Below are 25,393 nucleotides of genomic sequence, written 5' to 3'. Positions count from 1 at the left end.
GGCAAAAATATTTCTTGCAAGTGCAGTAATTCTACATAATCTCTCAGAATTGAGTATTTATTCATTCTTAAATACTAAATTAATAACAGACTTATTGCTAAAATATGCTGTAGGTTATAAGCAGTGTGCTTTTGGAAGTAACTTTCTAAACTACAGAGTAAAGGCAAAGTTTTTTAGAGGCTACCTCAAAAAGCAGATTTAGTGAGCATCAGTTCCTACAGCACAGGAGGAGAACAATCACATCCCAAATCTCATTTTCCCCTCTCAAGACCAGGCACAGGAGATAATGCAAATACCATAAAACTGGAATTGAAATGCCTACATCTTCTCCTTAGCCATTACATTCCAGGAATCAGCACTCAGGTATCCCCTTCATAAATCTCTCACGAGCAAGAATATCACCTGCTAATTGCAGGCAGGCTCCAGGTAACTGTTTCAGAGTTTCCCTGCTGCTAGAGGAGGTTTCAGAAACAAAAGCCCTTACTGAATTTTCCGGCAGAGGCTCAGGGAGGGGATGGGATTCCTGCTCCTGCTTCCCCAGCACTGTGTACACGGATCTCTTGGTCTGGGCCCTCCGTAGCAATCTCTCTTTGTCCATCAGGATATGATCAATCTGAGTCAGGATCGAACGCTCAAAGGCACCGAAACCCTGCAACAACATCAACCAGTGTCAGATAATGCAGAAAGCTTTTCCTCCAGGCAGCAGTGTTCCTCTATCTTTCCATGTCAGTGGATAAGCAGACAGCATTCCATGAGGAGGGGGTTTGGGTTGCATTGCAGGGGTTTTTGCTAGGATTTTTTATTTCTTTCTCCCTCTCCCTTCCCAACCTGAGGCAAGCTGACACCTGGCTTAATAAAATGCCTTTTTTGTTCCAGTTCAGGTGAACTTCTCAATGATTAATACTAACTCAGAGATGTTAGGAAACCCTGGATCTTTGGGTGAAATGATTACCCATTGTATTAAAGCATACACTTCATGGAGGAAAGCCACAGAAGTCCCTAGTCCTGGTATAAAAGACAAACAGATCAGCATTTTCATAGAGCTTTCTTGCTGCTGGACACTGCCTGTGATGAGATGTCCGGCTGTGAGAACAACAATACTATCCAAGAGGATGGAAAAAATACTTGGGAAACCATTTTCCCCTGAAAAAAATTTGCCCTGCCCACCAGCAAAAGAGAGCAGCTTATGCCTTTGAAATCTGAGGGTTAAGATTCTTTCCCAACTCCTTTGGAAGAAGGCAAACTCCCTTGGTTGGGGAAAAGTGTGTATTTAATTCATACTGCTGTAACTCTCAGCTTAACTTGGAACAGCTATGATATCTATGATCCAAAACCTTCCAATCAGCTTGTTCCACAGTCTCAGCTAAGCAATAAGCATCTTGGCACACATAAACACAGACTTGCCTTTCCCATCTTGCCAGATGCCAGCTTTGTCTTCTCGTGCCACTTCTGCAGGACGTTGTTGCGGTAGGTCCTGAAGTCAGCGTACCTCTTGGCTATGAACTCTGGGTACTCCTCCAGCTTCAGCTTCCGTTTGGGGAGGCTTCTCCTCTTCTCCTGAGCCTTATCCACTTGTTCCTCATCACTACTGCTAGGGATTTCATCATCACTAGAACAAAAACACACAGCTATACACCCTACACCTCTCTAAAGGCAGCAAGTGTGGATCCTCCACGGCCCTGCCACAGCCACCTGTGCTTCTTCCAGACCACAGTGATATTTCTGCCAGAAGCCCCATGGTTCTGTCCCTCCTGCATTAAAATAAAAATAACAAAACAGACCTTCCACAATGGCAGAGGGAAGTCAAATGGTCATTTGTCCAGAGTGTTTGACACCCAGACTGACACCAGCAAAGAGTGAGTATGGTCAGGAAGACTGCACACTGTCGTGTTTGTTGGAGACCAAATGATTCAGAAAGTTCCTGTTTTGTATTTACCTCTCAGATTTTGCTTGCTTTCCATCTACCAGCTGCCTTGTGCCTGGGTATTGATAAAGCAGCTCATCCTGAAGTTCCACCAACACCTTTAGCAATGCCTCCAGGGCTTTACAACCTGCAGAACAAGAAACACAAGTGACAATTCCCCACTGGCCCTTGCTTCTGGTAAAGACAACTTTGCAGTGCTTAAGTGTCTCATTTTGAATCTGAATTTCTGCCACAGCTACTGCCTGTCCCATTAACTGTTTTTTTGAGAGATGTGGTTTTATCTTCAAACTGACTCATAGCTGTTAATGATGTCAAACACCACCACGCTGGGAGAGAACACTTGTTTCCTACAAAGGGAGGCAGGGAGGGAGGCAGGGAGGGAGGGAGGTCTGCCTTCTAAACATCTGCCTGGCTGCACATTGGGAGTATCCTGATCTAATGTTTCATTGACAAACATCCAGACTGCAGAGCTGGAGAATTACCACGTTGAAGGAGCAAGCCCTGTGTGCAGAAGTCTGGTGACACACACAAATGACAACAGCTGGTTTTGCTGACTAACTCATTTCTGTCTCACGCTAAGTTCTGCGGCACAGGGCAGACACACTTGGATAGCATGAAGTGACACAAGGAAAAATGTATATGAGTACATCTCATCTGAACTTGACCTCTGGAATTCTCTTTCTTCTTCATAATATGCATGCCATAGGGAGCAGAAGGAGAGAGGGCAAGACGAAAAACCGAACTCCTGCAGGGCCGTGACTACTCCTGGTTTCTGTTCCACTGAGCTCACCACGCAGGAGATACAGGAAAAGTAAAATTAAATGTAGTAAGATCTGATCTACATTAAACAACAACCTGGAAAGTCTAATGAGGAGATCCTCATCAGAAAAGCAGAACTTCAGGCCCAGAGAGCCTGGGAAAGAAAGCAAGTGAAGAAAAGATTGGGGTGGAGAGGTGTACAGCATGATTGATCTGTGGTGTGAAGGTTTCAGGGGGATGAGCAGTTGCTTTCCAGGGTATTTGCAGACAAACAACCTGAATGTAGATCTGAGGCTGTGTGTCCAAAGGCTTTTATACCTGAAATTTTCTGTGTCTATGCAAATGAAGAGAAAATCTCTATTCCAAGGATCTTACATTCTCCAAAGACACAGAGTTGCAGCTGGCTGTGGGAAGGGTTAAGGGCACAGTGTTGCAGCATCTGTTCTTTAAAAATAGTTCTTTGTGGCAAACTACAAGCCTCCCTGCAGAGCACTCTGATATAAAACAAGTGTTTGTCTAGGCCTACACAAACTCTCCCTTTGTACATTGCTACACATCAATCCCAGGGTCAGCTCTTACAGGTAAAGAAAGCACTTAGTACACTTCTATCCAAAAACCCTAAACTGAACTTTACACACATCCATTTCTGCTCACCTCACACTTCTATTGTTACAAAGAGGCACCAGAGAACAAGGTTCCTGGGGGGCAGCAGTCACCTTGGCTGGATGGCCAGGGGCATCTGGGTGGGTTTGGGTTCCCCTGGTGCCTCCCCTGCCAGTTCCTCCACCCAGGTGAAGTCAGCGTTTTCCTAACTCCCAAACCTGTTCCATTCTTTTGAGTCACCCTAGCAGAATGGAGGGGAACTTCTTCCTGACAGCTTTTTTGCTACAGTGGAGGACCCAGAGACCATGGGCAGATCTTCATCAGCCAGCCAGGGACAGTGCAAGCAGGAATCAGCCCAGACACTCAGAGGTCTCAATCTCCTGCATGTTACCACTGCAATATTGCTCAGTTGTCACCATTTCAGATAAATTACAGCCTGACCTCAGTAACAGCAATGTCAAGGAGAAGATGCTTTAAGATTTTTGTTGCAGCTCAGCTGCTGGACTCACCCTCCCCAGCCTGTGGTTCATTACAGATACATTCTGACAACTCTTCTATATAAACCTATTAAGGGATTAGGTTTGCCGTGCTTGTAAAACAGTCCTGCGTTAGCATCAAAACAATTCCAAGAGACAGACAGACAAAAGCCCTTAAAAAATGTATTTGTTGTATGTGTCTGCTGCTAAAGCATCACTTGCAAAAGGGGAAATGCCCCCACCCTAGCCTGAGCACGCAGCTTACAACAGCAAAATCTTTCCTGCTGCCTGCAACACAGCTCTGCTCCCCAGAGCTTCCCAAACTGTTTATTTTCTACCCGCTGCCTCCCCTCCAGCAGCAGTGCTAATGCACCCCAGGCAGCTCTGATCCTGTCAATTACAACTGGAGTAGCACTCCAGCTCTTCTGGGGTATTGCAGGGCCACGGCAAGCACACAAGGAATAAAGACAGGCTCAGGCTGCCCCAGGCTATGAGATACGGACCCCAACAGGAGTGGGGATGGGAGCAATTTTATTGGGAGTGAAGGGGATGGAGAGGGCAGGGCAGCCAATGACCGTGTGCCTAAGCAGGTGGGAGGGCTAATTATTCCAGACACTGGCTTCATCACCAGCCTCTTACAGCTGGGGTAATTTCCCTGCTTTTGGTTCTTGTGTATTTAATAGCATTACAGGATGGCATTCTTATTGTTACTGTCTAAGTGTGCTGTAAACCCAACTTCAGAAGCCAAGTGTCACCCTGCCCTGCCCTCTTCCCATCCAGCCCTACCCTATCCATTTCATGTTTAATTCCAGAAGGGTCTCTCTGCTTCCCAGCCCCCTCTCCCTCTTCATCTTCTCCTCCCTCTCATGTCCTCAACTGCCTTCACAACGTCTGCTTTGGGGAGAAGACTGAATCCATTTGTGAATGAAGGCAGCATAAAACAAACCTGACACCTTTAACACGAGGCCATACATCACCAGGGAGAAAAAGCTCACACCTCTCTCTTATTCCAGGAGTGACTTCTGCATGTCCAGCCTGTGGGTTTTGAGGACAGGTGGCTCAGCACTTCCTTAAAAACAAAAGTAGCTGGATCCCTTTATGGCATTTCAGTATGAGTATCTGAAATCCCCAAACCATCAGCTCCTCCTCTGTGTGTAGGAGAACCCAGCTAACCCCAGGACAACACACAAGCTCTCTGTCCATTAAACCTTTTCAAAGTTGCCCTTAGGGAGAGAGAAAAAAAGATGCTGAGTGGGATCCATCTGCAGCTGCTCCAAGAACACAGCAAACGTGGTCTGAATATAACTTCCAGCTTAAATGGGACTCAGGAGTGTCTGTGGTGAGAAGCTAACTTGTAAGAGTCACTTTTAAGAGTCCACAGGAGCCCCCTCATTTTGTGTACAGGAGTGAGAAAGTTGTTCCAGATCCAGCAGACAGCGTATCAATCCAGCAAGAAAGCTGGGAGCCAGTATCAGTAAATCAAAGTGTGCCTTTCTGTTAATACTCTCTTGTACGTTCTCATTTTTATACATTCTTTCACCCAGCCAGAAAGTAGCCCTGGAGTATTTAGCTGCAGTCAGGGATAGCACTGCCATGTATCAAAATGTCAAGAGACCCACCAGAGATGAAAGCTGTCCTACTGCTCTCAAGCCACAAAAATCAATTTTGTCAATGCCAGTGGTTAGGGACAAACTGTCTGTGCTGTGGTCATCCCAGTGCACGGGGGTGGCTCCTGGCAGCAGGGTCCTGAGCCCACCAGCCCTCTCTGCTCTGCCTCCAGTGCTGCTGAGCCAGAGCAGGCTGGGGACCTGCAGGCAGGACAGGTTCTGCACTCACCCACAGCTCTCAGCTCAGCATCTCTAGAGCAAGGCAGCTTCCTGAGCAGAAAGAGATCTCTGCTCTTTTCTCCTGACCTCTAAAAATGGGGTCTCGTTTCATCTTCCCAAGCAGCTGCAGAGAGCAGCAGCTGGTGTGGAGCAGCAGGGAGCAGCCCCATGCAGAGACACTCTGAATCCATGGAAAACCAGGCAGTGTCTCCAGGCCAGGCCTTCAGAGGTACTCCCAGAGACAGCCAGGGGGATTCCCAAAACTGCTCCTCCAGGCAAGCTCCTCCTCTCCCCCGTGCCCTGCTGTAGCCATGCAGCAGATTGGGAGTATGAGGAGTATGGCACTCAGGGACAGCACCCTTAACACTAGGGGGAAAAAATCCCAGGATTTTCACTCCATGGCTATGTGCTTGTGGCATCTCCCAGGTAGCTGCTGTGGGATGGAGCAGTGCCTGCCTGGCCCTGTGTGGACACTGTGTGCAGCAGGAATGGGACCATCATCACATCACCAGCATCAAACACTGCACTGCACAGGCCAGGGCTGAAATTCAGAGCCCACGCCAGAGCTGGAAATTAACTACTTTTTTCCCCTCAATTAAATCTGAGGATCTGGCATCACAGGAGTATCGTCAGCAGGCAAGCTTTTAATTTGCCATGTACCTCCACAGGCTGCATGAAGAGCTCAGACAGCAGAGCTGGAAGAAGGCTGGAGTGTGAACCAGTCTGCAGAGCAAAAGCTGAGCTGCCAGATACTGGGAGAGTCCTCCCTGCCACCACCCAGAGCCACCCTGTCACCATGGCAGGCAGCAGGATGGCCCCATTATGCAAATAAAGAGGAGGAGAGGAACCAAACCTCTTTTATTTTAATAGCTGTAGCTAATGAAAAGTATCTTTATCAGGTGGGCGCATTTATCCCGACGTTCAGATGAAGAGGGGGAATTTTCACTCCTTTCAAACGACTGCAGGACAGGAGTTAAACTCCAGGTCAAAATGGCACTCAATATGCTGGCCTGAGAACAATACTTCTCATTCAAATCCACAAGCCAGCCACTTGCACTAGTCATCCCCAGCAATTAATCCCCCAAGAAACACGTTTGATTAAATCTTTTCAAGCAAATCCTTTGCTTTGCTTTTGTTAGTTCACTTCTTGTCAACATCTATTAAAATATGCCTTTAATTCTCCCACAATCTTAAAAAACACCGATTCCACTGTCTTCAACTTTAATCAACTGTATGGCCGGCATTTTTCATTTCATAATAATGTGCTGTTTGGAATTCAAGAGGCAGGCTCAACATCAATCATTCGGCAAGAATTTTTCCACTGCAATAAATATGCAAATGAGGAAAGCCAGTCAGTCGTATTTCAGGCCCGACTTGCTAGTGTTTTAAAAAAGACACAAATTTATTAATTGCCGTTGGCCAGCGGAATCCTATTACTTTGGGCATTGATTACAAAGCTGTGTGAGTGATTATTGTGCAACTCGCAGGCTATCCAGGCATGAGGAAAAATTATTAAAGCAAGGCAGAGATTATCAACTCAGAATAACAATAAGCCTTAACATTTTAGGCCTCTAACTTCTTCAACAAAGAATTACGCCCCAGCTCCAGTGTATCATAATTCTGAAGTCTGTCAGTATTACTTTTGGAGCTTGCTCTATATTCCCAGCAGCAGAGGAATGGTAGCAGCCTGCAAAAGGCAGGGGAAATTCCTCCAGGTATTGCATCTTAACCACAGGGCTTTGGACAAGAGCTTCTCTGTAATTCCTGCTGTGTTACTAACTGTAGGAGGAACAATGAGGTGCAGGGAGGACCCTCCCTGCCTTCAGATCTCTCTCCTGTCCATCCTCGTGCCCTAAAACCAAGAAATAAAAGGCTGCTGATAAGCACAGGACAGGAGGTACAAGAGGCTAAATGACAGGCTGGCCACAAGCCCTCTGGCAGCAGACAGGGACCTGGTTTCTAGAGGAGGTGTACTTACATACTCATTTCTCACAGACTTCAGCTGAATCCTAGAGCAAAGAACTTGTAAATCTGTCCAGGTCATTTAAGGAAATGACAGGAATAACATTCCCTACACACTCCCCAAAACATGGAGTTCCTGGAGTTTCATCAAATGGCAGCAGGAAAAAGGGCAACTTTTCTGCTGATTGCAATAAAAAGGTCTGCTGGGTACAGAAGGCCCAATTTGCTGGTTCCATTGGAATGCAAATGATGCAAAAGGCTTTGCAGAGGGGAAAATTGTATTCCTGCAAGCACAAAGGAGCCAGTGCTGCAACCCCCTTTCACACAAGCAGTTCAGCTGACTCCCAAAGAGTTACAGAACAGACTCAATTTAGCCCTTTCACTCTGATATTACTGCGCTTGACAGTAAGGACAACAGGATCAGACACAGATGAGTTTGCTAAAAGTAAAGAAAATAACCAGATGCAACAACAGCATAAAAGGCTTGGTATTCAAGGATTTTATTAGTGGGGACTGGGGGAGGGGGAAAGCTGAGCAGGGAGAGAAAGAGAAACACTTCCATGAAGTTCATGCTCTACTGCTTCCCCTCAACAGTCCTGGTTTGATCTCAGCCCCAACCAGGGAGGGGACAGGGCTTGTAAAAATGAGATTTATAAAACCTGATGGTTTCCATTCCTGTAAATGTAAGGAAGCTGACAGTATGCATCCCCAGCTCTGCCAGGCAGGGATCCCCAAGTTCAGGTGTGAGAATGAGAAAGGGAAATGTGAAATTTCATAGTTATCAGGATATTAAGGCCAGGAGGGAACATTAGCCCATCCAGACTGACCTCCCCATATAACACCAGGCCATTAATTACATTTATCATGACAAGCACTGAGTTTCCAGCTCAAGGTAACCAATTGCCAATTAATCCAAGTTAGCTGACATTTGCACATGGCTGTCTGGATCCTCTGCAAGCCTTTGTTTCCCTGGGTCTTGTTTGTGGAGTATACAGACTAATATGCACAAGTATTTAGCTAAACTCAATTTAATTAGCTATTAATTATCTCGGGAAACTCAAACATGGACAGAGCTATCTGATGTGCTTGAAGTGTGGTGTAATCCCAGTCTGAAGTTCAGGTTTATCAGGTCAACAGCTCTCCAACCATTTCTTCCCCTAGAATTTAAGGCAGCTTTAAAATAAGCCTCAAATGCCAACAGGGTCCAACATGCATGGCCATGGAGATAACATGTAAACCAGGAGCAGTTTGGTTTCACCACATCTATACAAAAAAGTAGACAACAATTCTCCTCAAAAAGACTGAATACCACAAGCTAAGAACCTTGGGACTGAGAGATGAAGGGCAATACTGGGTTTTTTTTCTGAAAGCAAGCTCAAAAGTGCACATTAAATAAATATCCTCCACTTCTCCACTACCTCCCCCACAGAATCTCTAAACAATTCACAGACAGGAACAACAAACCACAAAATACTTGTCCAGTACCTTGCACAGCCCAAATTCTGCATGTGCACAAAATCTCACAGCCCCTATTACACACACACACACACACACACACACCAACAACAGGGCTCCAAACCCACAACCTGGGCCTTTGTCTACAGCTTCTCACTGCAGATCTCTTCCCTCTCAGGACTTCATTATCCTTCCTGACCCCAAATCTTACCAAAAGCTCTCCATGGCACAAGATTGTGACAACAATATTTATAAAAAAGGGACAAATTCATAGATTTATTCCAGTCAATAGAAAAGCTTTCATTAGTGTCAACAGGCTCTAACTCAGTCCCAAAAAGAGCTGGATAGATCCCTCATTAGACCAGAGAGGAAAGGTGAAATTTGGGGACACCTGCATCCACATCCATTAAAACCAAATGCAGCCCCACATGACTTGACAAGCACGATGCTTTTTGTATGCATAAAGTGTCTGGACTGATACAATTCAATTAAAATGAACTACCACTTTTAAGTGGGCTAGATCTGATCACAATAATTTACACTCAGCCTTGAAACCCAGTTCTGCTGTCACACATCTGTGCAGGCTCCCAGTAAAATCTTCAAAGCAAGAATATATTTAAGTAAGTCCATGATCTTGCCTAGCACCAATTAATCCTGTAACTGCTCTGTGCCTCTGGAAACTGTGTAATCTGCCTGGGCCTCAGCTCCTCCCCGACTCCCCCTGACACCTACCCTGCTCTGGATTAATGCATTATCATCTCCAGATGTACATATGGATACATTTGAGTTTTAAAAAGTGATCCACGAAGAGAGATGATAACAAAATTACAAGTGAATTATTGGCAGTTAATTCCTACAGCCATCTCTGAAAAAAAAAAAATAAAAAAAAAATCCCAAGCCTGTGTCAACAAAGCACCTTTCATCTGACAGCTTTTCTCTACCCAGATGTGTACAACAACAACAACCAGGTGTAGCCAAGGAGGAGCAGAGGGTGAGCCCACCCGACAGGGAGGAAGATGCCCTGCCAGAAACCTCTGGCACAAGAAGTGGATCTGGTTCTCCAGTCCCTAAAACACCCTGGATCTTATTCCAAGTTGGTCATTGCTTAATCAGCTGCTTCAACATGACTTCCCTGGATGCTGCACAGCATTTTAATTTACTTTTTTGGAAGATCAGGAATCAGAGTACCAGAATTCAGCAAAAATCCTCTATTTAAAAGATTCTGAGAACATACAAGCAAACATACACCAAGTAGGTGCTAAAAAAAAAATAAATCTTTCCCTGTCTCAAGTCCCTTTTCAGCAAAGTATTACAGACCTAACCAGGAAGAAAATAAAGATAATCAGTGTGAAGCATTCATACAGAAACGTTTAATATGCAAGAATGTAAAACCAGAAGACACGTGGCATCTTTGGAGGTCTCCTGCTGGCAATGAATGTAAGTGGGATTCTTAATCACATCCTTAAGAGGCCCTGTCCATAAACAGGCTCTTTAGTCACCAGCCAGACACTTGTCACAGAAGCAGCTACCGACCTGGTGAGAGCTCAGCTCAGGCAATGACTGCAAAGGTCTGGAGCTGGAGGTGGCAGCAGAGTCCTCCTTCAGCACACCCCCTACAAAGGCACCTATTCCCACCTCCAAAACATGCATTTCTGGGTCAGTCAGTGCTTTTCTGGGGCACCAAACACCCAGCTTTGCACAGCCCTGGGCAAGCCCTGCAAAGCTTTGTAAGTGCTCCTTCTAGCTCTGGAGGGATTTCAAAGGGGATACTACAGAAATGCAACATGATGGGGAAAATAAGGCTTCTTCTGGATAATAAATCCTCCTGGAGCACAGGAGGATGTGTGGTATTTTTCTTATCAGTTTAATATCTGATAATATCCTCAATGAGAGGACTTTATATTAAACTGATTTATGGGTCTGGGAGTTGGACCCGGGGCTTGCTCTCATTCTTCTTTTTTTTTTTTTTTTTTTTTGGTATTGGAATGGCCCAGGACAGTGGTGGAGTCCCCATCCCTGGAGGCATTTAAGAGGCATTTGGAGCTGGTCCTGAAGGACATGGGTTAGTAGCTGACTGTGGTGTTAATCAAAGGTTGGGCTGGATGAGCTGGGAGATCTCTTCCAACCTAAACATCCTGTGAATATCCTGTGCATGGATGCAGCACCACCAGCTCATGGCCACAGCACATATCCATGGTTTAATCATCTTAAGAGTAACATCACAGTCATCAGGAAAAGAAGATACAGTTGACCACAGAGAATAAAAAATTTAAGTTCAAACATCACTGTGAGTTGAGAAAAGCCTCGCAAATTTCAGCAGAATTTAAAAAGCTGTGTACAATTTTGTAACTATTGGCACCAGACAAGGCACTGTGCTGAGAAGTTCAGGCTGCTGCTCCATGAATACATTAATAACCCAGGCAGGTTGGGGATAATGGCCTTGCAAGCACATGGAGCATTTAATTTGATTTTTTTATCTGATTCACTTTATTTTCTTATTGATCAAAAACCTTTGTGTAACTTCTCCACAGCTCTACAAAGTGTAAATAACAGTTAATTTTTGTTGTCCCCACTTTTGTTCCTTCAGTGAGGAAATCCAGTCCTGCAGACTTTTTAACAAAACCAGTATTCTCTCAATTTCTAAAAATGAAATAAATAAAAATAAAAAAAAACCCAAACTTATATTGAGCTTACACTGAAGAACAGAAATGTGGAATTCCAGCATGTGCTCTTAATCCACTGACAGATGGAGTCAAAGCAAAAAAAAAAAAAAAAAACAAAAAAAACCCACCAACAACAACTAAACAAAACACCAGAAAAATTCACTGGTAATTCCCATTTCAGGGACCTACTGAACTCTTGGGAAGTGAAAACACAAACACATGAAAACACACAATAGCTCATCTGGTTTAAATCTTCCAATTTCCACCAACACCTTGCCTCCTACAAAGCCCTCACATATGCTGTAATGTTTTTAATTCCTCATTTTGCCAACTAAAGCCTGAAAATAACACACTGCAGTATTTAAAATCTAGAATTCCCAGCTCTTTTTGTGAAGCATCAAGTATTGCTAACTACCAGTTATTGAAACATTCCCAACTTAGCATTTTTCAGAAGAATTGTAAAGAGAAAGTAATTAAAACACCAAGAGCAGAGCTGTATGACTGTACTGGGAAGCCCAGCTACCCAGGGCACAAAGCTTCTCCCTTCTGTTGGCTGAGATATCATTTCTTAGAGCTCCTGTTGCCCCCCTGCCCCCAGTTAGCTGTGTTGTTTTGCCACTGAATCAAGATTTACCATAACAAGCCCCAAACCCAGGAACTGTTTAATTCCTGCCACTGGATGTGGCTTCACTGATGTTGCTTTCACCTCTTCTTTGGCTCTTTCTTGTCCTGGAGGTAATTTTTGGTGACATTACCATGATATCCACTTCTAACCTTTCCCCCCCCTCAAAACCATACACAGAAATATGAATGGCAGGCATGCAATCTGTGCAGAGACACAGCACAGAAACTTGCACCTTGCACTCTTTTTCTATGTAAATAATGCAAGGATCCTGCGGGAACATGCCAGGGATTGGAATTTTTAATTAATGGGTCTCTTTAATGTGCAAATCAGGAGCAGATTGCAAATTCTGACTCGCATTGATTATGAAAAACATTAATTGAACGTGCAAGACCCCAAGCAGAGGCAACATCTCAAGCCCTGGACAAGAGTGGAAGATAGGGTGTAAGAGAATACAAATATATCTTGGAGAACCAGACCAGTCCAGGCAGCAGCACCTCAGCAACACAAAGCTGGGGGAGTTCACGTGTGCAGTGCATTAAACATTAAAACATTTGCACTGCATTCAGAATGCAGCCACTCTGATTTCAGTATTAAAAACCACTCAGACTTTTTTCCACAGATGCAAAACAGGAATAAACATGAGCTCCATGACCACAGTTTGGTCTCCAATTTGTATGTAAAAAGGGTGACAGAAAAAAATCCGGAATATAATTAAAGATTAAGAAAGGGGGAAAAAAAAAAAAAAAAAGGAAATAAAAAGTAAGACAGTGCAAACAAAGCAATGCTGTCTCTTTAAACAGAATTTCATCCTATATAAATTATGGCCATAAACTTTTCCTGCAGTGCAGCCTAATTAATTCTTGTTCTATACACAAAGGGAAATGCTGGGTGACAAATGGGTGTGAAGCCTGAAAGCTGCCAGGTCTGCAAAACATTTTCTACTTCAATTTATAAGCAATTTTGCAGTAAATCATCCACCAGAACCTGAGATCTCAGGAATCCAAGACTGTCCAATGCACATTGTATCATCTTAAAAATATATATAATAAAATCATAAAAGATTACAAAAACAATAAATTAAAACCCTTTTCTATAACCATCAAGCTCAACATTTGGAAAACAAACATGACCTTACTCATTGCACTCAGATTTGGCTTTAAACCTGCAAATGTATAAAACGTTGCTGTCTGCTCTTAAACACAATTATAATCAGCCCCTCAGGGAATTTTGCTACCAGGGGGAGCAGCACAGGGGGTTGTCACAAGTGGGAGACACCAAAGCAGCTTCAAAAGAAACACCTTGTGAGCACAGAGCAGAAATTTGATGAGCAATGGAAGGACTTGGGATAAATTATGGAAAGCATTCTGGGGCAGCTTCCAAAGAGATGTGGGGGACTTGTCCAGGACCTCAGAGAGAGCTGGGTGCCAAGAGCTCTCTGTGCTCTCCTGCCCTCAGCAGGCTGCAGTGTACACCCAGAGCCTGGATTTTTGGCACCAACTGCTTTGTGCAACCTGAAAGCCAAATCCTTTCCCCCTCTCCAATGCCAGTGGTGGCAGCATGCCAAATTTCCTCTGTGGATTTGGAAAGAAGTGCTGAAGCTTCCCTGAAAGGACAGTATCATCCAGCCCAAAACAGTGGCTGATGACAATCAATGTCATGATTATCCCAAATCCTGTCCCAGACTGAAGCACATCACGTGCAATGGAACCAGATCACCACTCACTATTTACAAACCCTGCCTTCCACTCATCTTTAAACTTTCTCATGTACAATTATTCTCATTATTCCTGTTGGGAGAATGGGATCCTCTCCACTGGGACAAGAATTGAAGAGCCTGAAAAATGTTTACCCAGCCATTTAGAATCAAGTAAACAGTTTGCTTTAGCAGAAGCCACTAAACCATTTGATCAGCTAAAACCTTGGACTTTTATTGGAAGGTGATTTATAGTAATTCCCCTCACAAATCAAGGTGCATCAATTAATTAAAGAATTTTAAATTGATGATGATGTATGTTATCATCACAAAGGACTTAGTTTCACCTCCTGAACTGATAGGTGACAGCCCTGCTACCCAGGCAGTGCAGATGTCACACAGCTCACACTGCCCATGGGGTAAACTCTACCTGCTGGTAAGGCAGGAATGCCCCTCACAGGGACAACAGAGAAATGGCTCTCACCCCCATCCTCCACAAGATCTTCCTGGCCAAGTTTTACTCCTGATTTCATGCTTGGCACTCTGAAACTTCTGAAAAGATCACCTTTCCAGAGAAGTGCATTGAATAGATGCTTTGGATAACAGCATAGCTTATTATTGCAACCTACTTTATTGGATGATTACAGGTTTTGTTTAAAAAAATTTTTTTTTAAAAAATTTTAAAAAAACTTTAAAAAAATTTTTTAACAAAATTTTAAAAAATTAAAAAAAAAAGAATTTAAAAGAATGTAGCATTGGTCCCTTAGAGAACACAAAAAAGCCCATTAAACAAGTGTAGTAGAAGGAGAATATTCCTAAACTGATTACTTTCTGTCTGCAAGTCTGAGTACTTCCTCTGCTAACTGTGCCCAGGTCACCTCAGCTGTAATTCCTTGATGTCTGCAAAATGAAATACAGGCCAGGCACCCAGGCTGCCAGGAACATCAGGGTGCTACTGCAACTGTCCTGCCCAGATTAGGGAAAGAGGGTAGGGAGGGAATTACTGAGCACTTATTAACAGTGGATTTTCCTTTAGTATTCTGGACAAGTGAAAGCTTAAGCTCTCTGCTGCACTGTGTACAGTGTTCTACTCCATGTTCTTGGATGTATTTTGCTATGGGAAATATCAAAATGTCAACCATTGTTTCTATTAAAGGTCTTTAATGATATTGCATTTCAGACCTGTAATGAAACAGGGCACTCAGTGCAGTTTGTAATGCATCTCATTAAAGACATTAATAACCTGCATTTCACTGAAAGGTCACCTGAGTGTTGTTGGGAGTTCTCCTTGCCTTTCCTTAATCACTTCATTTAAAGCAGCTGAGCTAACTTCAGATTTTAAAGCATCTCACCTGCTGGAGCTCCAGATAAGCAGATTATCAACCATGTTGAGCTCAGGTGTAAGCTGTAAGATGATTGCCAGAACTTGGCCCAGGGGCAAGAGTCAGGGTCAGGTTCCATGATGGTGAAAGGTCCTAATCCAGTTTTGAGATGACTTGTGCCAGCCCAGACCTAATTTTTTCAGTGCACAGGTCCCATAAAACACTGGCATCTGGGTGGGTTTTGGCATAAAGCTACCAACAGGTCAGGGAGAACTGGACACCAACTGATACCTGCAGTAGTCTGCATTTATTCCTAAGGATCACACACACATTTTATCTTCCTGTGCATTTACCTTAGGGCCAGCAAAAAGTTTCCAGTTCTAAAAATTAAATAGACCCACAACACTCTGGAGCTGAGCACTTTGCACTTATCAGCTGGAGCATGCACATTAGATTTGCCAACAACAAATCTCATCAGATCAATATCATTAACAGGGATCCTAAGAAACAAACAGATGAACCAGCTCTAAGCTGAAGAGATATTTGTTGTTGATTTAACAGTGCAGGGCCTCTCCTCTGCACCACATTACTCATGGTTAGGGTAATACCAGCAAGCACTGACCCAGCACAAAACTGGTACCACAAGGTGTCTCTGGACAAAGCAAAATCCCAACTCTGAGCTCAGCAGCAGCCACCAAACCAATTCTTCCCAAGATCCAGCATGAAACTTACATTTGATAAGCAAACTTCAACTCCCACATGAACTAGAAACAGCAGCAGGGCCTGAACTGAGGCTCACCAGCACCAGCTGAGTGACAAGAGGCCACCAGCAGAGATCAGCCAGGCACACACAGATGTGCATGACTGGAGAAGTTTTCTGTCTGGTAGGAAACACTTTGTTTCCTGTTTGCACAGCAGCTACTTCATGATTAAGGCAACACAAACCAGCTCCTAATACTACTGACTCAACTCAAAGCCCTCACTTTCCCACTGACACTTCCCCACAGAAGCAAAACACTTTGGCTACAGTAGAGGATGCCCAAAGTAGAAAAAGGGAAGAGTTCTTACAGTTCTGGACAGCGTTGTCAAACTCTTGTCCCCCTTCCTTCCTGAAGAGTGGGTAAGTATCTGGCTGAGGGAGCCTGTTGGCTGTTAGGAGAGCCTTCTGTATCTTGATTCTCCCTTCCAGGAGTTGATCCCACAAAGCTTCAGAACAAAGAGAAAATAAAATAATTATTCATCAGACCAAACTGCTTGCTCCCTGTGAAGGAGCTGTTGATTTACCAGGCCCTCTCCTCTGTGCTCCACAAGGTGTCCCTGGACAAAGCCTCATCTCATCCCAGGATCCTGAGTGTAATTTTGTAATCCACAAAAAAACAAAAACCAAACGAAAACAAAACAAAAACATCCCTTTGCTCTACTGTTTAAAAAGACATTTTGCAAATGGATGTTTGATAGTTTAATGGGACAAGTAGGAAGAAACTGCAATCAGCATTACACTTTGAAAAGAAACAGCATCAGCACTGCCAGTGTAGAGTCCCCCATCCCCACCAACACTGCAAGCACATTCAGTCCTGGTTCAGCTAAGCCAGTGGATAAATCCACTTCATAACAGCAGCTTCTGGGCCAGCAGCAACACATTTGCCCAGCAGATCTGGCAGAACATTTGCAGATCACTAGGGCTGCTGTAGCATGCCCATGCTCTAGGCTAACAGCATGTAAAGATGCTGTAGTGGTTCCTAACGTGACCAGGTTCTACAGTGTCAGCAAGGTGAAAATCCTCTCAAAATACACAGCAAAAATGCACAAACCTAGCTGGTTCCTCACAGCTTTTCCTTTCTCTACATCTTCATTCTCTTGTCTCTTTGAGAAAGTCATTACCACTCCATCATCTTCGCCATCTTTGGCTTCCTCTATACCATTGTGGTTTTCATTGCCATCTTCCTCCTCTTCCTCCTCCTCCTCACTTCCTTCTTCCATGCTGGCATCATCTTCATCTTCCTCTTCACTGCTCCCTACATCATCCATCCCCTCTGTAAATTTCTCAAAGTCTGTGATATTTTGGAAACTGAACTTTGGTGGCTTGCTCTTGGCAGACAGATCTCTTTCTTCATCATCATCATCATCTTCACCATCTTCATCATCCTCCTGGTCACTGCCAGCACTGCTGGCTTTCTCCTTTGTTTCACTGCCCAAGCTGCCATTCCCTTCTGAATCTTCACTGCCACTGTACCACTCATCTAAGGCTTCTTCACCTAATAATAGAAAGAGAAAAAAAGTTATTTACTTACCAGCCAAATGTGCTGCTTTGCAGTCTGCATCATCAGTAGTTACTGGTTTGGGCTATCTGAGCTTCAAACGTTTCCTGTGTAAGATTGTCCTGTTTAATTGTACCTGTTCATTGCCCTGCAACAGGGACCAGAAGTTTGTCACCTCAGGTCTGATGGCACTAGCTCAGTTCACAGGTTAACATCACATTTTGCCTTGTCTGCTGGAAAGGTGACAGAAATGAGATTTCTCACCAGATCCTCCTTCAGACAGATCATCTCCCCAGAGTTCTTCCTGCAAGGCTTTGCGAGATGTTGCTTTTCCTCTGTACCTTTTGTCAGCTTCCAAGAGAGAGGCTGAAGCTTTTTTCCGTATATTACCAACAGGCAAAATGTCATCTGTAGTTTCGTCCTCAAATTTGTCAATGACTTTAGCAACTGTATCTGTGGAGGAAGAAAAGAAAAAAAAAAAAAAAAAAAAAGTTGAGGGGCAGGTCTGAACAGAACAAAATTTCAGACTAGAAGTAGGTACAGGAAGGAGCTCTAGTCCTGCCCAGGAACTGCTGAGTAAATACTTAATATGTAGCTTGCAGATTAAATGAGGAAAACTGCAATTCAAATGCACTTTGGCCTCTTGCTATATATACACAAGCCACATAAGACATCAGAATGGCTAAAGAGAGAAAATAATTTCACTGTGGTTATTACCCCCTTTCAGACCCATCTTCTCCAGGACACAGGACCAGAGCAGTCCAGCAAAGAGAACACATCATAACATACTCCCTCCTTATTTTCACTCATGTGCAAGACACCCTGTATGCAAAATTACAGGGTTAGCTTTGTTCAACCAACTGAGTAATCCAACTGGCTGAACATTGCTAAGTGCTCTTTTAATGTCTGTTTGGAAACGTTAATGCCTCTCTCGTAGTGTTTACTTGAGGCAGGGGGGAAGCAGGGAAAAAAAAAATCTCTTGCTCATAATCAAAGCAACAGGATGAGGTGTAAATGCAGTTGTTGCAGGAGGATGGCAAGATGCTCAGCACCAAGGAATCACTGGGCAAGAGGGGCTGATGCAGAATGACCTCTAGCACGTGATGGATCTCCTGGTGCTCTCAGTCTTGGCACCACTGAAGTGTGAAGTCTGAAACTAAATCACGATTACTAAAATGGGAAAACACCTCTGCTGGCTACATTAATTTCCTCACTGGTTACTAAGATGTTGCTTACAAGATACCATTGGTCTTGCATACCAGTATAGAAGAACCAGGTTGGCTGGTTCACCATGACTGGTGCCCAGTACCTGCTACAGCCAACCAGTCAGTCTGGGAGGGTTAACTGGTTATCTCAAGAGGTGAGTGCAAGACCCTAGAGACAGGTCCTGACCATTGCTTGGCTGGGGAGGGCAAGTCAAGGAAGTGGCAGGCACCAGCCTGGAAACTTAGATTACACCACCATTTACACACACCAAGGGATGAACGCCTCAAAAATCATAACTAAAGGAAAAAGAGCTTGATTAAAAAGGTTAAGCTGGTAACTGCTGTGTCCTGCTGGGAGCACCCGGGGCTGGAGGGGTCTTGTTCCCTCAGCCTCCCCCAGGGCTTTTCAGCTGTGTCCTGCGGGTTTATGCCTCTTCTGGAAGTTTCCAGCCGGATCCTCTGCCCACAGCCCGGCCCGGGCGGCTCTGAGGGAACTGAGCGCTGGGGGTACCTCCAGCCCCGGCCTCTGAGGGAATCCCAAGCCTGGAGAGAACCCAGACCCCAGCCCCTCAGGTAACCCCGATCCCGGCGGTATCCCTGAGGTAACCCCGATCTCGGCCCCTCAGGTAACCCCGATCCCGGCGGTATCCCTGAGGTAACCCCGATCTCGGCCCCTCAGGTAACCCCGATCCCGGCGGTATCCCTGAGGTAACCCCGATCTCGGCCCCTCAGGTAACCCCGATCCCGGCGGTATCCCTGAGGTAACCTCGGCGGTATCCCTGAGGTAACCCCAATCGCGGCCCCTCAGGTAACCCCGATCCCGGCGGTATTCCTGAGGTAACCCCGGTCCATGAGGTATCCCTGAGGTAACCCTGGCAGTACCCCTCAATCCCGGCGGTATCCCTGAGGTAACCCCGGCCCTGGCCCCTGAGGTCACTCCGGCCCCTGAGGTAACTCCGGCCCCTGAGGTAACTCCGGCCCCTGAGGTAACCCCGATCCCAGCCCCTGAGGTAACCCTGAGGTAACCCCGACCCCGGCGGCAGCCCCGACCCCTGCAGTCACCCTTACGGGCAGGGTGCGACGGTCCCAGCACCCCTCAGCATGGGAACACCCGGAGGAACAGCGGGGAGCACCGGGAGGAACCCGAGCTGCCCAGGGTAGCCCCGTGTCCCGGCCCGCTGCGGCGCCACGTGCGGCCGGTCCGGCGGCGGCGATGGCACCCGACCCGCTCCGGCCCGGCCCGGCCCCGGTTGCCGCGGGTATTAAACCCTCCTCCTGGCCCTCCCTCACCTTCCTCCCCATCGTCTTCGGGGTCGCGCAAGCTGGGCCGGGGGTTGAGCAGCTCCTCCAGCTGCTGCGCTAAGGGCGCCGCCATCTTGTGAAGGGAGGAGGCAGGGGGGGAGGAGCGGGGCCCCACGTGGGGCGGGGCCTGCGGGGTCCTAATGCCCGCCCGGCCCCTCGGGCAGCCCAGGAGCGCGGCCTCCTCCGCCCCCCGGCATTAAGGGAGGGGGAATCATTAATAATTATTTTAATAAATATTTATTCCTAATATTAATAATAATTTGATGCACCGGGGGGTTGGGGAGATTGGTGTTTTGGCGGTGCTCTGATGCCCAGCAGCACTGGATAAGAGTGGTGTAAAAGCCCCACTCCATAACACAAATCTCACACCTCTGTCTTTACCCCAAAGCTGCGCTCATAGCACCGCGGGATGAACTCAGTTATTGCTTTTCTTGTCCCATACATGTCCCCCCACATTGTCCCATCCTGTGGAAGCCAGGGTTCTTGCCTTACCCCCAGTCCCTGTGTAGCTGGTCGATCCTTACATCAGGGTTACACCAGACAGATCCTTACACTGAGGTTACACCAGATGGATCCTTGCACCATGGTTACACCAACCTCAGTGAATCCCCCCCAGCACCAAAGCTCCCGGGGTGGTTTTGGGCAACTCTGGCCCAGAAATGGCACAAAGTGAGATGCAGAGTGAGCTGAGAGTCTGCAGCACAGGTTCTCATGGGCTTGGCTACTGACAGCTTCTCCTGGTGGCCTTGTGGGCTCGGGTGGCCACAAAACCACAGGGTTTGACCTGGAACTGGGGGACAGCAAAGGAGGGCTGACACATTTTTTTGTTACAAGGGAGCAGGGTCCCAAATCAGTGTCTCCTATCAGTGCTGCAGATGTCCGTCTGCTCTTCCCGATGAGCCCCTGCTGGGGGTCAGCCTGGACTCCAGGATTTTGGTTTTCCACAGCCAGCCTTGGGATTCCTCCTGGGAAGGGGCCAGCACCAAGCTGCAAACTCCAGTTGGGTACCAGCTCGGGCCCGAGCTCGGAGCCAACCCCTGCGGGCAGCTCTTTCATCCCCTCCCGCCCCCACAAAACTCTTCCCCAACTCCATACCCTTCTTGAGGTGCTGTAAGAATGAATCCCAGGATTTGTGGCCCGGAAGCAGGCCCAGGTGCAGGCAGACGGCTCTCCTACAGAGGGCAGAGGAATATCGCGCATCGGCACCGCCGGCAGCAGCTCCGCGGCCGCACCGGCTCGGGAGGGACCCGGGGGCACCGGGGCTGGAGGCGACAGAGAGACCCCCAAACATCTCAGCCCGCCCTCAGACTTCCCCCCTATAAACCCCCACGGTGCGGAGACACCACGGAGTTCAGTGTCTATGGAATCCCCGATGTTTGCTGAAAACGCACATTTTCACCCCAAAGCGAAGCCCTGGAGTGCCGAGCATTCCTACTGCAACTTTATTTTGTGGTTTGTGTTTGTTTTACCAGGGCCTGACTGGCAGCTGTAATGCTCTGTGTTCTGGGCTGTGGGTTTGCTGTTGCTCCAGCACTGCTAATTTCCCATTTTATTCTTTCCCTAAGACGTGGGGTTTATAAAAATGAAGCTTCTGAACCAGGTGATGTGTACAGTGTTTCTCCCCTGGCTTTCCTCCCGGATTTTTCTTCCTCTGAGTTTGTAGATGTTTTGTTTCCTGAGGAAAAGGTGCCATTAGGAACCAAGGGAGGAGCCTGGAGAAATAAATCTATAGAAAATTAAGTAGCAGAAAGAAGAGCTTACCTGAACACGTTACTCAGCAGTAAGTAACCACTCACCTACCCAAAGAATTAGTGTCAAGACCCCCCTGCATAACTGCATTTTCAAAGCTCTGCACCCTAACAGAGTGAAAAAGGGATGTTCTATAACCTAACAAATTAAAAATGGCCCTGTTAATAATCAGAGAGAGGCTTTTAATGGTGGGTAAATAAAACATACCAAATAATTAATAAAAATACACAGCAAGTTGCATTAGTCCTTTGGAGTAAAAAATGGGCTTCTTGAAGTCAACAGCATTTTTTGCCACTCGGGGCAGTGAGATCAGGATTTCACCCACAGAGACTGAAAGGGAAAATCACTCAGTGCAAACCCAAAGCCAGCAAGGCATTAAAATTCACCTGTGTACAGCTGGAAACTTGAGTTCCTCTGACAGGGCTTAGAGACCCAGTTCTTCTCTCCTGTGCCCCTCACTTAGATGTGTGCAAACCGAACTATTTTTGATAAGGAGATTCAGTCAACATAAACCAACATCAGCCAGAAAATGCAGTGTATGGAAGCCACGGGTTGTTAAAATATTTCACCAGCAGAGTCTCTCCCTCCTCACTGTTTATTCTCTCTCTTTGGCCTTCCACTTAGCTGGGTAATTAAATCAGACTCTCAGGCTGGGTTTTAATTTCTGGTTCACATGCCCTCCAACCACGCTGCTGTGGCTTGGACTCATAATCATGCAGGGGAATATTTGTACAAAAATTATATCAATACATTTTAATTTAAGACAATCATGAAAGCTTTTTATGCATCACAGTACGTTCCGTAAAACCCTCTGCTGTTTATAAACTGTAAGCAGAAGCCATCAAACTAACTGACATAATTTCTATGGCATTTTTGCCTCTTAATTTTACTTTTTATTTACATGCTTATTTGCCAAAATGGAAATAACACCCTAAACACAGAACAGATAAACAAGTGAATTGGGAATAGACTGCTACAAAAAAAAAAAAAAAAAGAAAAGTAAAGAAAAAAAAAAAAAAGCATTTTTCATTGCTCACACTCAGCTCCTTTTGCTCCTCTGTATTTGTGGAGCTCAGCACCTTTTAGGAAACTGTCAGACTAGATGGTGGCTTTGGCAGGGTGTGTGTCTGCATCCTGCAGGCTATTGCTAGGGACCCATTTTTTCAGAGCATTTCTTTACTTAAGCATTATAAAGGCAGCACCGTGTCTGGGGGATGGAGCCACCCAGGCACCCATCTGCCAGGGCTTCCCAGGAACAGCCACAGGAGTCCAGAGTCTCCTCGACTGGATTTAATTGGATTGCAATATCAGGATGTGACCCACACAGGGAGGACCCCAGGCTACCCCAAAACAGCAGCAAGCCAGGGCTGAGCTTATCTTTCCAACACTTTGGCTGGCAAATGGGATTTTCCAAACTGGCCTTTTCCACTTTCACTATTTCATGTTAAGATCTCCTTTTTAAATCAGCAAGGCAAGTGAAAAAGAGGAAAAAAAAAAATAAAAATAATAGAAAAACCCCGAGAACATTTGAAGCAGGAAAGAGTGCACATAAAACCTATCCACTAAAACAAACTACTTAACGGGAAATTTAGATTATGTACATTAAAAGCCACATTCCTTATAAATATTTATTACTAATTTTTCCTCTGTCTTTTTTATTTACATGAGTATTTCTGATATTCCTGGCCCATCACTCATTCAGAAAACACAACTGTTTTATGAATTTAATCAACCCTTAATTGCTCTCGCAGCTAAAAATACAATTAATACAATGTGCCTGAAGAGATGCCCAGCCCAGAGATGCTTCCAGCAGATAACAATTCTAACGGCCACCCAGAGATTTAAAAACTAGAAGAAAACCTTTTTTAGACAAAGCAAGAAAAAAAAAAAAATCTATTTTTCAGCCATAAAATCAGCCCTGGCCAGCACAGAGCCGCTCACTGAGCCCGTGCCACCAGGCACTAATCCCCACCACACCTCACCCTGCCTCTGCCTCCTGCTCTCTGGATGCCAGGGGAGTGTTTTCCAGCTGATGTTTATCCATGCTGCATGGCAATTCCCATGCCACACAGGGACCATTCCACAAAATCACACCAGACCTGTCCCGTGAGCCTCGGAGGTCACCCCAAGCCACAGGAGATGCCAGCAGCCTCTCTAAAGGCTCTAATACCTCTTCTGGCTTTAGAAAACCAATCCAGGGGGAAAAAAAAAAAATAAATCTAATTCTTACAGTTACCAAAAATGCTCCTGAAACAGTGAACCAAATGCCATCAGCACGGAGCTGGCCCTGAGTTTGCAGCAGGCTGTGACAGAGAGAGGGGGCAGCAGCAGTGCCCAACCCCAGGAGCCTCGTGTGGGGCTGGGGGATGCTCCCAGACCCCCCTGTCACCCACAGGGTCAGAGGTCCCAGGTGACAGGTCCCAGGGAGCTCAGGTGGTGCCCCAGGAGCAGCTCACCCCGGGCACAGAGGGCTGAGCAGCTGAAGGTCACCTCACTGTAAAGCCACCTTGACTCCCTGGTCTCTGCATTTAGTGAATGGAAAACTCTCCAGACAACAACAAATTCCACATCCTAAGCATCACCCCGTGCTCCAGAGTTAAAAGCACCACCAAGAGTATTGACAGAGGAAACAGAAGATGGCAGTCCCAGGAGGATTTATAAACAAAATATATTTACAATGGTCCCGTTCATTTAATTTATAATTTCACAGATATTTTGTTGGCCTGAGGAATGCTGAGCACCCCAAGGCCACGAAGGACACAAAGAAAACACCTTCCAGAACCTGCTCCAGCATCACAATTCCCCTGTTCCCAGCTCAACATCATCAGCCACATTTAAGGATACATTTCAGCTGTTTAATCTTAATATTTCTGAATTTACCTACTAAGGGAAGTAAAAGAGGCTGCAAATGCTTGTATGGAACGTGCAAAGTTAAATACAACACTTTTGTTTAGGGGAAAAAAATCTAGGCAAAAGGAATCATTCCTGAGAAGACACTGCAAGATCTGCAACTTCTGAGGATGCCCAAAATCTGTAAATTGCCAGTGATATTTAAAAATTACATATATTTATATATTTGTATCTTGTACCTGGGTGCACAGACCTGTATTAAACCAATAGACACCATTTGTCTACAAATTTTGTCAACAAATTGCAATTCAGGTCTATTCTTACTCCTGGGATACGGATCTTGGCCTGAGAGAGCACCCAGGGTGGAGGGGAAGGGTGGGGAGAGCATCACACGGGGACAACCCAGGGGGACAGGGGACACCAACATTTTGGGCCAAAAGCAGAGCTGTTGGGGCACTGGAAACTCCCAGCATTTAAAAACCACTTGGATCAGCCTTCAAAACATCTCCTTCAGCTCAGGAGTAATACTTACAGGGTTTGCCTCGGAGCTTTCTCCTGCTCAGTGGGGACACGGGGGGCTTGCACAAGTCCTCATCCTTGCACCTTTACACCCGGAGCTCCCTGGTCCCTGCTGGGAGGGCACCCACTGCTCACCCTGCCCACGGCCACAGGTGCCAGGGGAGGTTTCACATCACAGGGGCTGCAGGTCCTGCTGGGACAC

At 45.8% G+C, this 25,393-nt stretch overlaps 1 protein-coding gene and 1 non-coding gene across 2 annotated transcripts in view; one reads left to right on the top strand and one right to left on the bottom strand.

Annotated features, from left to right (window-relative positions):
- Positions 1-20,174, bottom strand: part of AATF (apoptosis antagonizing transcription factor) — a 47,819-nt gene extending 27,645 nt beyond the window's left edge. The window contains exons 1-7 of the mRNA XM_071765130.1: positions 20,062-20,174; positions 17,831-18,019; positions 17,120-17,563; positions 16,377-16,514; positions 1,937-2,051; positions 1,405-1,609; positions 485-649 (exon numbers count right to left, since the gene is read on the bottom strand). Of these exons, the coding sequence (XP_071621231.1) occupies positions 485-649; positions 1,405-1,609; positions 1,937-2,051; positions 16,377-16,514; positions 17,120-17,563; positions 17,831-18,019; positions 20,062-20,146 (1,341 nt within the window). The 5' untranslated portion in view covers positions 20,147-20,174. The remainder of the gene's footprint in view (positions 1-484; positions 650-1,404; positions 1,610-1,936; positions 2,052-16,376; positions 16,515-17,119; positions 17,564-17,830; positions 18,020-20,061) is intronic.
- On the top strand, positions 10,823-11,019 carry LOC139806286 (U2 spliceosomal RNA). The gene has a single exon (XR_011730201.1). It is a non-coding gene; the product is annotated as a U2 spliceosomal RNA (small nuclear RNA).
- Positions 20,175-25,393: the final 5,219 nt, after the last annotated feature.

The sequence above is a fragment of the Heliangelus exortis genome, chromosome 21 (assembly GCF_036169615.1).
Source record: "Heliangelus exortis chromosome 21, bHelExo1.hap1, whole genome shotgun sequence".
In the NCBI taxonomy this organism is placed as follows: domain Eukaryota; kingdom Metazoa; phylum Chordata; class Aves; order Apodiformes; family Trochilidae; genus Heliangelus; species Heliangelus exortis.
Note: the sequence above shows the minus strand (reverse complement) of the source record. Positions and strands in the feature narration are given on the sequence as shown.